Here is a 15,143-nt window from a genome sequence, read left to right as displayed (position 1 = left end):
TTTACAATCCAGACTGATAATAATTATCACAAATTTTCTCATTTAAGCAGATTCCATGACAAAGAGTTCAAAATGCTGAGAACGTATCCAATAATGTCGAAGCAAACACGACCAACATTGTATCGACCTCATGCGTACACGAGAACTGTCATGGACTGTGCTCAATATTACAATATAGAATGCCAGTTATTTAGAGCTTAACAACTGAAGAAAACAATGAGATAGTCTGCATATTCACTAATGACTTGGATTACCCGTAACGGTTGCAAGGTGTCTAACCACCTTCCAAATGAATGACTAAATCACAATGGAAATACAAAAAGACAACAGTCTCAAACGTATCCCCTACCGTCTTTCCTACTCAGAGATAATCCAAGCTCTTCATTCCTAATTACTCAACCATCAAGCTTCACAGAAATCATGGTTAAGCGGCCAGTAGAAGGGAAAGACAAAGCCACGACAAGGAGGTCTCGGAAAGAGCTAAGTATTTCTCAACACACCGCCACATCATCATCATCTGTAACAAAATCAAGCCATAAAAAGAAAAAGTGTTGGTTCAAAACAGCCTTAATCATGTTCTTTATATCTGTAATGCCTTACTGAAATGTACACAATTTTCATAACTTGATTCTGTTTTTTACTCTTTCTATCTCCAGTATGTGATCTACGGCAGCCTTGGTTGCAAGAGCAATACAGACCCCTCACACTAGCTCCCAACATTGGTCATCTTACAGCTGAAGCTCGCCTAAATGGTAAAACATCACTAAATCTAAGACTATTTAAATTTACATGTAATTTTTCTCACTGTCTGTACTTATTTATCATCACAGTTGCTAATGGGAGACTGGCAAGACATCAACGGCAATTACTCTTAAAAAAAAACGTGAATCATCACTGCAGCAAGGCATGATAAACTACATTACTTTAAATTACAAAAACTATGCTTCACCATACATTAGTCTAATCTTCGTGTCACACTTTTCAGGGGATTTCATTATGCATCAAGCTGGCAAGCGGAAAGGCAAGGAGATATGTAAGATAGTGTCCTCAACAGGTAAGAGGGAACTTATCCTTACAATAACCACATACGGCCACATAACAAAAATTGCAGATACCCCTTATAAAATAAACATGCTAAGTTAATATACTAATCTTTCCTTTTCAACCTCAGCTATGTCTCGAAATAATATCAAGTTTGACGTTGCAGGACGCTACCGAAGACCAACTGTTAATAAGTGGGATTTAGTAACATGCCCAAGTTGTCAAGCTGTTGTCTGGACTGGTGAGGCTGTTGTGCAAGAGACACGGAATACTACCAGAAAGTTTAGCATCTGTTGTCAGCAAGGACGTGTTCAACTTCCACCTAGACGCCAACCACCATCCCCTTTGAAAGAACTACTTGATAAACCCAGCTTCATGCTACAGATCAGAGTTGCCAATGGAATGTTAGCATTCACCTCAATGGGTGGTCAGATTGATCACACTGTCACAAGCACTCCTGGGCCCTTTGCGTTTAGGCTACATGGGCAAACCCACCACAAAATTGGCTCTCTGCTCCCACCTGAAGGTAAACTTCCACAGTTTTCACAGTTGTACATAGTGGACACAGACAATGAACTGGAGAACAGGAAGAAGGCTTTCAATAAGGGTAAATCCGCTCTAACAGTTGATGACAATTTGATAGCTGAGTTAATCAAGATGTTGGATGAAAATAATCACCTGGCCAAAACTTTGAGACATGCACGAGATCGTATCTTATCTGGTGACACAGTTGAATTCAATATCACTTTGGTGAACCAGAAGCATCGAGGAAGACAATATGACTTGCCAACTGCAGGTGAGATAGGTGGTTTGTTAGTTGGTGACTTCTCGGCAGACTCTGCAGGTAAGGATATTGTGCTTGAGTACAAGTCCTCTAAGCTGCAGAGGATCAGCGACTTACATCCTTTGTACATGAGCCTGCAATATCCCTTACTCTTTCCATACGGTGAATACGACGAGCGAATTCCCTATCAGGTTACAGAAAACTCTAAAATTCAAAGAGAACATATGACAATGAGAGAGTACTTCGCTCACCAGATACAAACAAGACCAACCGAGGGTATGACTATCATTAAGGCAGGAAGATTGCTTCATCAGTATATTGTTGATGCATACGTGGCCACAGAGCAAGAGAGATTGCGGTTTATCAGACGTAGCCAGAAAAAACTCAGGGCTGAGTTATATACAAACGTCTGCGATGCATTAGAGCGTGGAGATACAGATGCTAGCCAGTTGGGGAAAAAAGTCATATTACCTTCTTCTTTCACTGGAGGACCTCGATATATGTCTGAGAAATATCAAGATGCTATGGCTATCTGTCGTTGGTATGGTAATCCCCACCTTTTCATCACCTTAACAGCCAACCCGAATTGGGTCCAACTCAAAGAACACTTAGATGTGTATGGAGGTGATTCACCAAACAATAGGCCTGATCTAGAATGCAGAGTTTTTAAGCTAAAGTTAGAAGAGATGATGTCAGACTTTAAGAAAGGTGTCTTCTTCCCAAAACCAGCTGCAGGTGAGTTCTGCATTCTAAATCTTCTTTCCCACTTAACCTAATCTTAAATAGACAGTTCTCAGCTTCTCATCTGACGTTTATTTTTTAATCTCATTATTTAGTGGTCTACACAATCGAGTTCCAGAAACGCGGCCTTCCACACGCACACATTCTTCTCTGGTTCGAAGGTTTTAAAGGAGAAGCAACTCCTGCGGTTATTGATCAATACATATCGGCTGAACTCCCCGACAAAGAAACAGACAGAGAGGGATTTGATTTGGTTGAGCGCCACATGATTCACGGTCCTTGTGGTAAACAGTGACCCCTATCACCATGTATGGAAAAGGGAGAGCGCACAAAGAAGTATCCCAAGCCTTACTCTAACATTACAAAAATCGACAAGTCTGGATTTGTTGTTTACAAGAGGCGGGTTGATATCAGAGGATCTGTTTTGAAAGGTGACATAGAGTTGGATAATTGTTATGTGGTGCCACACAACCTTGCCCTCCTTAAAAAATATCAAGCACACATTAATATTGAGTGGTGCTGCAATACAAGTGCTATCAAGTATCTCTTCAAATACATAACCAAAGGTGTGGACCGAGCACTGCTTCTGCTTCAACAGTCTGGGAAAACCAAAGCAGAGATAGAGAAAAAAAAACAGCTTGAGATGGACGAGATTGATAGGTTTCAAGAATGTCGATATATTTCAGCATGTGAAGCCCCATGGAGACTGTTTTCTTTCCACATTCACCACAATCAGCCTTCTGTTATGAAATTAACACTCCACCTTCCAGGAGAACACAATTTGGTAGTAGAGGAGGGTAAGAGCTTATCTGATATTCTGTCAGAGGATGGTATTGAGAAAACAATGCTCACTGCATATTTTATGGCGAACCAGAAGTATGAAGAGGCCAGAGAACTTACTTACATACAGTTTCCATCTCGGTTTGTCTACCACAGTGGCGAAAAAACCTGGACACCAAGGAAACAAGGGACAGCTATAGGCAGGATTATTTACGCTCATCCAGCCTCAGGAGACCGTTACTACCTTAGAATCCTCCTCAATGTGGTGAAGGGGGCTTTTGGTTATGACGACCTCTATACTGTAGGGGGTACAAAGTTTAAGGAATTTCGAGATGCTTGCTACGCCAGAGGGTTACTGGACGACGATAAAGAATGGCACGAGGCCATTGTTGAACCTTCATACTGGGCAACAGGTCGTCAGCTAAGGAGGTTATTCATCACTATCTTGCTCTACTGTGAAGTTGGAAACCCATTAAAACTCTGGGATCATACGTGGAAGATATTAGCAGAAGATATCTTATACATGAAACAAAGAGAATTCAACACCCCCGGTTTGATTCTTGAGGATGCGCAGCTGCAGCAGTACACATTAATCGAGATAGAAAGACTCCTCAAAGAGAACGACAAATCTCTAACTGACTTCCGCGGAATGCCAAAGCCAGACACAAGTGTTCTTCAGGAAATATCAAACACTGTACTAAGAGAAGAACTGAACTATGATACTGCAAAAGAAGCTGGAGAGCATGAAAAGATTTTTACCACCATGAATGATGACCAGAGATCCATTTACAGCTAAGTTATTGATTCTGTCAACAACAATGCTGGTCAGTTGTTTTTCGTATATGGGGCTGGAGGCACTGGTAAAACTTTCTTATACAAAACAATTATAGCTAAGCTCAGGTCAGTTGGTAAGGTGGTGCTTCCTGTAGCATCAGCTGGGATTGCAGCTTTGTTATTACCAGGTGGACGAACAGCACACTCCCGTTTCAAGCTCCCTCTTACATTAAGCGACACATCAGTTTGTGAAATTTCAAAAGGTTCTACGTTGGCAACTTTAATTGACAAAACAGACTTGATCATATGGGACAAGGCTCCCATGGCTCACCGTCAGGCATTTGAAACTCTGGACCGAACACTTAGAGACCTGTAATCTCAGCATGATCCATCTGCTGCTGATAAACCGTTTGGTGGGAAGACGGTTGTTCTTGGCGGTGATTTTAGGCAAATATTGCCAGTTATAGTGCAAGGGTCTAGACAAGACACTGTCAAGGCTTCCATTAGCAAGTCATATCTTTGGCCATTTGCACAGGTTCACAGTTTATCCATCAACATGAGACTGAGAGAAGCTGACAAAGAATTCGCCAAGTGGATACTCGAAGTAGGTAACGGAACTGCGGCTACTGTTGAAACAGAGGGACGAAGCCCAGAAGAGGATGAGCAGGTTATAATAAGTGATGAATTCATGATTCCCAGGTCGGATCAGCCTCATCAGTCTATATCAGATGCTGCCTACCCCAACTTTGTTAACAACTACTTAAACCGTACTTACTTAACAGAGAGAGCAATCCTAGCCCCAACTAACGCCAGTGCCCAAGAGATTAACTCTTACCTGCTGTCTAAGGTACCTTCTTCAGAGAAAGAATATTTAAGCTCAGACAGTGTTGCTTTCGAGAGCACACCACAAGAAGATGACTGGACAAATAACTACACTCAAGAGGACTTAAACTCACTTAAGTTTTCAGGATTGCCAGCACATAAACTCAGTCTTAAGATTGGAGCTCCGGTGATGATGTTGCGCAATATAAACCAGCGTAATGGGCTCTGCAATGGAACAAGAATGATGATTTCACGTATGGGACACAGAGTACTTGAGGCCGAGATATTAACAGGAACTCATGTAGGAGATAGAGTCTTGATCCCAAGGATTCAATTGTCCCCAACCGACACTATGCATCCGTTCACTTTCCGTAGAAGGCAATTCCCAATAAGATTGTGTTATGCGATGACAATAAATAAGAGCCAAGGTCAGAGTTTAAATCAGGTTGCTCTCTATCTCCCAAGACCAGTTTTTAGTCACGGCCAGTTGTACGTAGCTCTCTCGCGAGTAACTACTCCAGAGGGCCTCAAGGTACTAGATGATACAGAAGGTGGAACAAGGAAAGATGCTGTCACTAACATCGTTTATAGAGAAATTTTCAGTAACCTTAGAGCAAGTAGGCTTACATCTCTATCCTAATTCGCGTACTCCAACCGACAATTTCGTATATAACATCTTACCCTTCCTACATTTGTTACAGGTAACAACTACGGAGAGCATCCCAGATCTCAGCATTGAAAACCAACGCATTGAAGGTGTTCAAAGATACAGACACCATAGATATGCAACGTTAGTTGTGTCCGGTTTGTAACTCCAGCAAAGACAGGAACTGACGGTCTTCATAAGATGGTGATCAAATATTTATGCTGCTGTGATTTCCAAATTTACAGACGATTGATTTAGTTTCAGACTCGAGCTTTCTAAATACCAGATGTTTCTAACTTTTTAAGCAACCAGTTTGTCTTTCGACCAAATGTCTTAAAGTAACATATAACTATTAAAGACAAATTCCTTTACATCTCTTACAAACTAAAATGTAATTTAATTCAAGGTTGACTAGACCAAACAATACTAGAGTTTCGTGAGATCTAATACTATATAATAGCGTCCTCACACACGTTTATATGAAACCCTCATAGCTTCCTTCGGTTTCACGTTTCTTTAAGAAGTTTCAAATTAACATCCGAAAAGACCTATAGTTTGTGCCACTTTCAGATTTTAAAAAAAAATCACCATTAAACACTCTTAAAAAAATTTATACAGTCACAAAAATTGAATCTTTCATCATTAACCCCGTGTTCAGCTAAAGGAATGCATCATCAATCATACATAAATTAAATACCAAGACTCGGGCAATCATATCAAACTATCTTCCAAAACACATCACAAACTTTTAGCAAAATCTCTATGCTCATTCCATTATTCAAACGTGGAAATCTTAGTAAGGTTAAAAAGGCAAGTCGGAATCCACAATCTTTCCTTTCCAAAACATTCAATACAATGTAACAGTATAAAACTAGCAACCACATAGAAGAAGAAAAAAACAACATAGCTCTCACATTTAAACAAATATGGCAAATCCCAACAATCTCTCTCGCTTAGAATCACTACCACGAGACTTGGTTGTGGAAATACTTTAACGCGTTGCCTCTTCGTCCCGCGAAGCTATCAGAAACTGTCTGACCGTATCAAAAACGATCTCATCAGCTGTTGAAGATGATCGTATCTACAAAAATATACAGACAACTCGCGCGTAGCGCGGACACACCCCTAATATTTTAGATTATACGGTTAAGATGTATAGATCTATGTTTAAATTGTAAACTTGGTTTATTCGATATGTTATACGGTTAAGATGTATAAATATATATTTAAAGAGTAAACCTAGTTTATTTAATAATTATTCATAAAGATGCCAAGCTACCAGTTTGGTTCGTTGGGAAAAAAAAAACCTGGTTTATTTGATTTGATTACATTACATTGCACTAAATTTAGTTATTTCAGTATTAAAATAAGTTTGTCAATCACATGTGTAATTCATTTAGGTTTGGAGAAATTTCTAGTCGATTTTCAATGTCCATAAATATAATGATGACAACCATTATTTTAGCGGGAAATAAAAAAAGAAAACTTCGGACAATCCCAAGTCCCAACAAAAATATATCGTGAGGCAAATATAAAAACAGAGAGACGACATTTTTTCTTTTCCTTTAAGCTCTGTAATAAGTTAGATCCGTTCAGACCGTTGAGTCTCCAATTTCTCTAGAAGACTGTTCATAATCATCATCCTCTACCACCGGCCGTGTATCCGCCGCCGAATCGTATCCCTGAACAACAAGCACCGACGCAGTAGTTGAAAACTCCGAAGACGACAACAAACGTCCAACTGGTCCTAGCTCGGGACAGTCCGTACTATTAACCAACGGCACAACCGCAGCGTTCCTCCCGACAACAAACAGATTACACTTGCTCGTCGCCTTAAGAGTCGCGCGAACATCTTCTTTACTCTCAACGACTCTCTCCTCGTAGGCCAGCGACTCATTCCCTCTCGGATCGTTCATCAACTCCCTAACGAAATCTTCGTCAATCTCTTTCTCCTTCTTCTCATCTTCCTCCTCTTCACCTTTCTCGAACCTCTTCAACGTCCCTCTCGACGCTACGAACTTGAGAATGGTCAGCGTGATCCCCGGATGCTCCACCATCTTCATCCCGTAGGCGAGAGCTTCTCTGTCGTCCAACCCTCCGAAGAACGGGACAACGATCTTGTAATCAACTTCGCTGGCCACGACGTGGGACGCTCCTCCGAGTCCTCTGTCCACAAGAATCCCGACGGAGCAGGGAGCTTGTTGTAGGACGCGTTTGTTCACTTCGTGGAACGCGTGTCCTATCGACTCCATCGCTCCGTCCATCCTCTGATGCTTGTGGAACGGGAGGAGAATCATCGCGACTCGTTTCTGGTGCGCGCTCGTGCAGATATCCTCGTGGATGGTGCTGAGATCCGAGATTGCCGTCATCGGTCTAACCGCTACTGCGCGGAGATGCTGGTATCCTTCGAAAGCTATCACCATTTGATCCGTGGACCTCTCTATCTTGTTCCAGATCGGTAGGCCGTTGTACCGCGCTTTATGAACCATTGCAATTGCTGATGACCGCTCAGAGAGCTCCATTAGATGCATAGCGTAGACGCAGAGACGTCCCTTTAGCCCTGTTCCTCTCGATGATTCTATCATGTTGATCAGTGTAGGTATGTTGCGTGTACTGTGGAAGCAAGCGAGTATCCGCAACTCGGAGTCATGGTCCTTTCTTTGTATTGTTCTATGCTTGTAAGGTGCTCCTTTTCTCGCAGGCTTGTAAATCGCTAACAAAAGTGGTGTTGTAATAAACGTTGTGACCAATGCCATTAGGACTAAGATAGCAAATACTTGATCATTCAACACCTTCCGGTCCTTACCGATGTTTAGAACAATAAGCTCTACTAAACCTTTGGTGTTCATTAGTACTCCAAGTGCCATAGCTTCTCTGAAGGGAACCTTGCATAGCATAGAGGCTCCAACGGTTCCCACAATCTTACCAAAACAAGTGGTGAGTATAACAAGAACTAGAAGTCCCCAAGATTGTGCACCTCTGATGGTTGTTACATCTGTTTTTAAACCGCTTGACGCAAAGTACAATGGTAGAAGAAGCCCTGAGACAAGATCCTCTATCTTCTCGGTTAAGATCCTACAGAACGGTCCTTGTTTTGGAGTCACTATACCAACCACAAAGGCGCCGAACAGCGCGTGTATCCCAATAGTGTCTGTCAGAAAGCTTGCTGCTAAAACCAATGTCAGAGTGACGCAGACATAGAGTTCCTTGACAGGCTCTCCTTCAGGACAGCGTTTAGCCATAAAGCCAAGGATAGGTTTGATTACCAAAATAGCAAAGATCACAAAACCGGATCCAGAGAGGAGAACCCAAAGAGGTACAAGAGAAGAACTGTCATTTCCTGAGAGAGCAATGGCGAGTGCAAGGAATATCCAAGCTGCAATGTCATTGACTCCAGCTGCAGACATGGCCATACGTCCAACGTCGGTTGTTAGAAGCTTTAGCTCAGCTAGGATACGAGCAAGCACAGGGAAGGCAGTGATGGATAAGGCAACACCCATGAAGACTATAAAGGGTAGCTGATGGACTCCTTTGCTTATGGTGGAGCTGAGAATAAAAGATGCACCTACACCTATTACAAAAGGAAGTGAGATCCCAGCTAAGGCTATCAAAAGTGACTTCTTTCCGGTTTTTCTGATGGCTGCAAAGTCAAGCTCAAGCCCAACTAGGAACAAGAAGAACAGAAGACCGATGTTCGCAAGTGTGTCTAAAACCGTCATGCTCTTCTCTGGGAAGATAGTGTCTAGATAGACCTTGCTTCGTCCAAGAGCAGTAGGTCCAAGCAGTATCCCTCCCTACAGAAACCATCTATTATCAACAAAAGGTATTAAAGAAAAAAAAAAGCATTACAAAGAATGTAAATGAGCAGTGCCTGTCATGAGATATTCCGGATCCAAAACAAAACTAAATATCTCTGCCATAAATAATAAATAAATAAAAAATTTTTGATAATCTTCCCAAAAGCTTTCTAGGCCCAAAGACTAATCACCAAAAGCCCCGTAGAAATCCGGATTTTCTTGCCACTGAAGGCGTCTATGGATGGCCAAGGGGAATCGAAACCAGGGCGGAAGCTCCAGCCGGAACCCTTTTACCACTAGGCCAAGACCACTTGGTTAAATAATAAATTAAATTAACTAAAATTTAAAATTAAATTTGCAATTAAAAATTGCATTACCCTTCGAACAAATATATTTCCAGTTCTAAAAGTTAACTCTTTATTTTTTCATATAAATAATGAAAAATATTCAAGATTTTTATTTTGTTATAGGTTTGAAATACGTTTTTGGAATTCCTATTTATATTTTTTCTGCTAACAACCAAAGAAAAAATTGGCCTTAAAAACTACAAAAATTGTAGGCTCCATACGGATGTTTCTCACGTATGGACTCAAGACCAGCCCTGTGAATGAGACTTACAATGATCTCAGCAATGACCCGTGGCTGTTTGAGAGGTTTAAGAAGGTAAGCTAAGAGCCTTGTAAACACAACCACCAAGCAGATCTGTAGGATGATCAGAGGAAGCGCGTAATCAAGAGGGTTTTCGTTTTGGAAGGCTCCATTAGAAGTAGCCTTCATTGCAGCCGGGCAGTTCCCTGTAGCGTTGGGGGTAGCCATCCTAGTCGAGATATAACTTTCCTGGGCTTGATGATTGGTCGAGGAAAGCAACACTGCTTCAACTTTTAATAATGCCTTGGCTGCTCCCTCATTGCCTTTGGGCGTAAGGAGAAAAGGAAACAAGATCTATTCTGCTACGTCTCTGTGTGTCATGAACAGAATCTACTTCAAGAAGTGAGGATATAAAAGGAGAGAAACAGAAAACTAATAATGTCAATAGTGCTAATAATAGAAAGACGAGAATGAACAGGACATACCAACTCCAGGGTAAGCATACACCTCGCATTTTTTTTCTATTTATAGACTGTCAGTTACTTAACTTCCAACCAAATCGCATCTCTTACTCATATAACTGCCTTGACTACGCCGACATTTTCGTCTTTGTTTGTCCTAAATTTACAAGCTCTTGTACATGTCTCCTGGAAAAAGTTGAGCTATATTCTTCAACATCAACCATTTTCACTTATATCAATGTATATGGATAGGATATATGATATAAGATACACAATATTTAAACATTCATGAGATGCATAAAAGGAGTAAGAACAACTGACCACGTAATAGAGAAAGAAGTCAACATATATAGGTACAATATACACTCATACTTCTCAGAAGGAAACAAAGGCTGCAAGTCTGCAGCAGATAGGGTAACTAAAGAACTTACAATGGTGGGACCAGCTGAGTAGTCAAACTCCTCAGAGAGAGGTTTCTGCTTTGTTTAAGTTGAAGCTAGAGTTTGCATCTTGGTATTGGTCATATTGATAAGAAACTTATGTGAATATTTCACCAATATAGTAATTTGATACAGTTTAGTTGTGTCGTTAAAATTTTAAAATGTATAAATGATTAGTTTAGATTCATGTTACAAAAAGTTTCTTAAACTTTTTGAAAATATAATATTTGAGAGACTCATCTTATTCTTTCTTTCACTAGTATTATTTTTCATAGTGAGAAAGAGACACTTCACTAAGAATATGCTCTAATTAATTGATAATCTTTTTAGGTCTTGACTCTTTACCTTTTTGTCTTTCTTGATTATGTAAATCTCAAATCACATTTTATCAACCGAAGAAAAATTCAGATTATTGGAGAGGCGTCACAAATCGAACGTAATTCGAACAAAAATCGTATACGAAGAGAAGATAATCACACAAACATTGAATTAATCAAAGGTGTCTCTCACTAATTAATTGTCATCAGCTTTAGGCCTTGTGTTAATAAGCATCTTGCGAAGCATTGTGTTCTCGTTCATCAAAGTAGAAATCTTCTCCTCAAGCTGCTCATTATTGTTCTGCAACTCATTAGCTCTTGATTCCAAGTCACTCACATACACTTTCTTCCTCTCCCTCGCTTGTTGAGCAGATACTCGGTTTCTCAACAATCTGAAAAATCACATTCATCACTTCTTTTTTATTATTACCACATTTCAACTACATAACGTTAGTAAAAAACTAGTTACATAACTTCCTTTTTTACCACATTTCAACTGCATAACTTTAGTAAAAGACTAGTTACATCACTTTTTTACCACATTTAAGCTGCATAACTTTAGTAAAAGACTAGTTACATCGTTTTCCTTTTTACCACATTTCAACTGCATAACTTTAGTAAAAGGCTAATTAGTTTTACCTCTTAAGGCTTCTGTATTCTTTATCCTCTGGATTTCGTCCACGGCGGCGCTTAGCGGTGGAGGTTGCATTTTGGGTCTGTTCAATCTCCGGATTGTTGACTCCGTCGTCGGCGCTGCTGCTTAGAACACCTGTTGATCCAGCTGCTTCCATGTCTGGAACCATCGACAACTCTTCATCACTCTCCTCTGAAAATCACAAACCAAATATCTCACATTCTCAGGTTAAAAATAAGAAGAAAATAAAGCAACATTTTCATTAAAAAAAGTACCAGTTTTGCGCTTCTTGGGGGAAGAAGAAGAGCTCGAGTTCCCATTGGGTCGTTGAAGAGACATCAATATAGTATTGTCTTTTGAGATTTGATGAAGACCAGAGTAGAAGAGAGTAAGAGGTAATAGAGAACCAAAGCCTTTTGCTTTTTTTTTTGTTCTTGGGGACCACGGAAAGTCTTAAAAACCAATCAAACACCATATCTCTGCAACCTGTTTTCAAATGATTTGCTTGGATTATGTAAGAACACGTATGTTTATGCAAGGCCACAAGTGCAAGAGTTGTAATCCAATGGTCGAAACTAGCAGTACATCATGTATCTCCGTTATCTTTTCCACTATATACATATACGGATATACCTGATTGGCTGATTCGAAGTCTTTAATTTTTTTTCCTTTTTGGTCGAAAAAAGTATTTCACCTCTTCGCCGGATAAATAGTCTCTCCCACACAATTCGAACCTGGATAGCGGGAGTAACAGCCGCAATCCCTTTACCACCAGAGCTGACTCGTTCTGGTTTGAAGTCTTTAATTGATTATTCGTTTTTGCTTTTAAAGTCTTCCGTTATTATTTCTTATGAAAAAAAAAACCTTTATTGACAGTGCGTGTGGTTTTAAGACTATTATTACTGTCTACAACAAATCAACAATACAAATGTACCTACAGACAAAGTCAGAGACTTATTATTGACACAACTACGTGTGTATATGTTTGCACGGCGTTAAAAAAGGCATGCACAATGAACTCATCATGTAGCATATACCTCTTTTCTCTTACTTGCTTCAAACATTTATTAGTTATTTTAGCTTTCTTTTGGTGACAATGACAAGTTTACTAAATTTCTGCTGGTGACTTAATAATTGCTTGTTGAAAATCTTCTTATAGCACTCTTAACAAAATTAACAGCATACATGTATAATTTTTTTTTATCGTACTGTATTTCTAGATTCAGGACTTCTCCACATAAAAACCTATGTGTGGCCTGACGACCGATCTAATATATCTTCCCGGACCCATTACCGACCTTTGAGTTGTACTCTTTTCACTAGTTTTCTTCTTTAAATTGGATCATGACTCATGAGTGATGAGTGTTTGTATCACTCAAATGGACCCCGTGCCCTAAAATCAATAAAATTCATTTGATGTCACTTTTTGTCGAAGTACTATACAAATGATTGATTTTCATCAGCAGCTATAAAACGTTCATTTTGTCTGTAGAACTATATATATGATTTTAGACCAAAAAAACTATATATATGATTTGATTATATGAAGTTGTTTGCAAACGTGGAGATATGATTGCATCTTTGTCTATGCATGAACTTATCATGATAATGATCTCTCCTGCTATAACTTTTTGGTACAATACTATGGCATACATCTATGTTACATTGTTACTTCAATAAAGTGTTTAATCTATACGACAAAGAAGTAATGAGCGACGTACAAACCATACTGCGTTTATTTTCTTGTTAGCATGCATGCTAGCTCGGTCCTAATATATTAAGAATTATGGCAAATTTTTACTTATGAATTAGAACGTTTCCAATATATTAATTATTTTATATTATTTACAATAGATTAGCTCTAAAATGGAACTGAACTTACTCGAGTTTTATTCTATTTTTGACAAAAAATGAAATAAAGTGTATATTTAGTCTATTTTGCATACTCATTAATAAAAATAAAATATGATTAAACAATAATTCATTCTAAAATAGAGTTTTTAACACTTGGTGAAAATTTCACTACAAGAATGCATGATAAACATCCAAACAAGTAAAGTCATGTAACACGAAGGAAATAGACAGTGCGCCAAAGATCCCGAAACAACATAACTCCTTTAAAAACAACAAGGGTAATCTTCGGACCAACTATAGAGTTTTAATGTAGAAAATTGAATGCACAAAAGCATATGACTAAACTCTTTTTACTATGCAAGTCATAAATAACTAACTCGTTGGGCTTGTTGTATAAGACAATAAAATAATTGATTAAACTAGACTTAAGTATTACAAGTATAAAGAGGATTAGACGTTCATCATTAGACTAGTAGACATTATAAAGTAAACTATATCGAAATTCTTAATTATATCGAAATTCTCATAAGAAGGATCCCTAGAGACCAGACATGCATGTCCACAGACAGATCGTATTGTAATAATTCATAGGAGTCTTAATTATCCAACATTCAAGGTAGGCTTTATGACAAAGTAACTAGTACACTGTTACACTTCCATGATGATTCTAGGATCTAGCTAATATTATTATCAATACAGCCAATGAACACTATGTGATGTAAATGTATACTTTTAATTTTTTAAGTTAGCATAAAGTATAAACCAATGAGTGAATTTTGGAAACAAAAAGGTAAAAAGATTGGGCTCCTAAAGAGACACTAACAGAAAACGTATAGTTAAAGAAAAGAACACTGTCTGCTCCACAAAAACAACATACACAAAACTCTTCTAGTCTCCTTTATTTTTTGATCAAAAAAAAGAAAAAAGTCTCCTATATTTTTTTATTGTTTCCCCAATTCTCCATGGTCTGTAATATTAATGTGTCACAGAGACATTTGAGTTTTCTTATCAACACAGTGGTCTAAAACTGATCCCCAAGTCCATAGTGTATACTATAGACCCAGTTCTTAAATATTGATGCAAGAAAGTGAAAGTGATGTGATACTCAGTTTCTGTTTAAGGCTAGACAAAAAAGTCTCTTGGCTCTTTATCTCTCCTAATTAAAGAATCTGAGCAGTTGAGAAATTAAAATCAAAGCCTTAACATTTTATCTCCAACACCATCTGGACACACCTCCCTTGGATTTCTCCTTTTTTATGGAAATTTCGAATCTTACATGTAAACAAATATCAAAACCATAATCTTATATTTTTTACTATTACCAAGCTTCAACGATCTAAACATATGAATTCAGTATCTAATCGGGTAACTATAACAGTTGTTATCAAAAATCAATGTGTGTTCACATATAGAAAATGTTTAAAGCTCATAGCTAAAATGGGTAACCCTGTAGCTTCTAGTATT

General features: G+C 38.8%; 4 protein-coding genes across 4 annotated transcripts; 2 read left to right on the top strand and 2 right to left on the bottom strand.

Annotated features, from left to right (window-relative positions):
• The first annotated feature begins 2,876 nt into the window (after positions 1 to 2,876).
• Positions 2,877 to 4,142, top strand: LOC106384331. Its single transcript, XM_013824313.1, has one exon. The coding sequence runs from the start codon at positions 2,877 to 2,879 to the stop codon at positions 4,140 to 4,142; it is 1,266 nt and encodes a 421-aa protein (XP_013679767.1).
• Positions 4,143 to 4,634: 492 nt separating this feature from the next.
• LOC106384332 (ATP-dependent DNA helicase pif1-like) lies at positions 4,635 to 6,839 on the top strand. Its single transcript, XM_048753143.1, has one exon. It carries the CDS (start codon positions 4,677 to 4,679, stop codon positions 5,580 to 5,582), a length of 906 nt encoding a protein of 301 aa, XP_048609100.1. The 5' UTR covers positions 4,635 to 4,676; the 3' UTR covers positions 5,583 to 6,839.
• Positions 6,840 to 6,980: 141 nt separating this feature from the next.
• Positions 6,981 to 10,461, bottom strand: LOC106384333 (cation/H(+) antiporter 19). Its single transcript, XM_048753142.1, has 2 exons — positions 10,004 to 10,461; positions 6,981 to 9,382 (listed from the first exon to the last, which is right to left on the bottom strand). The coding sequence occupies exons 1-2, from the start codon at positions 10,199 to 10,201 to the stop codon at positions 7,181 to 7,183; spliced, it is 2,400 nt and encodes a 799-aa protein (XP_048609099.1). The 5' UTR covers positions 10,202 to 10,461; the 3' UTR covers positions 6,981 to 7,180.
• A 796-nt stretch (positions 10,462 to 11,257) lies between these two features.
• LOC106385812 (transcription factor HY5-like) lies at positions 11,258 to 12,331 on the bottom strand. The gene is made up of 3 exons (XM_013825710.3): positions 12,101 to 12,331; positions 11,831 to 12,017; positions 11,258 to 11,583 (listed from the first exon to the last, which is right to left on the bottom strand). The coding sequence occupies exons 1-3, from the start codon at positions 12,162 to 12,164 to the stop codon at positions 11,388 to 11,390; spliced, it is 447 nt and encodes a 148-aa protein (XP_013681164.1). The 5' UTR covers positions 12,165 to 12,331; the 3' UTR covers positions 11,258 to 11,387.
• Positions 12,332 to 15,143: the final 2,812 nt, after the last annotated feature.

Source organism: Brassica napus, chromosome C3 (assembly GCF_020379485.1).
Source record: "Brassica napus cultivar Da-Ae chromosome C3, Da-Ae, whole genome shotgun sequence".
Lineage (NCBI taxonomy): Eukaryota > Viridiplantae > Streptophyta > Magnoliopsida > Brassicales > Brassicaceae > Brassica > Brassica napus.
The sequence above is the reverse complement of the archived record's forward strand: the minus strand, read 5'-3'. Positions and strand labels throughout refer to the sequence as shown.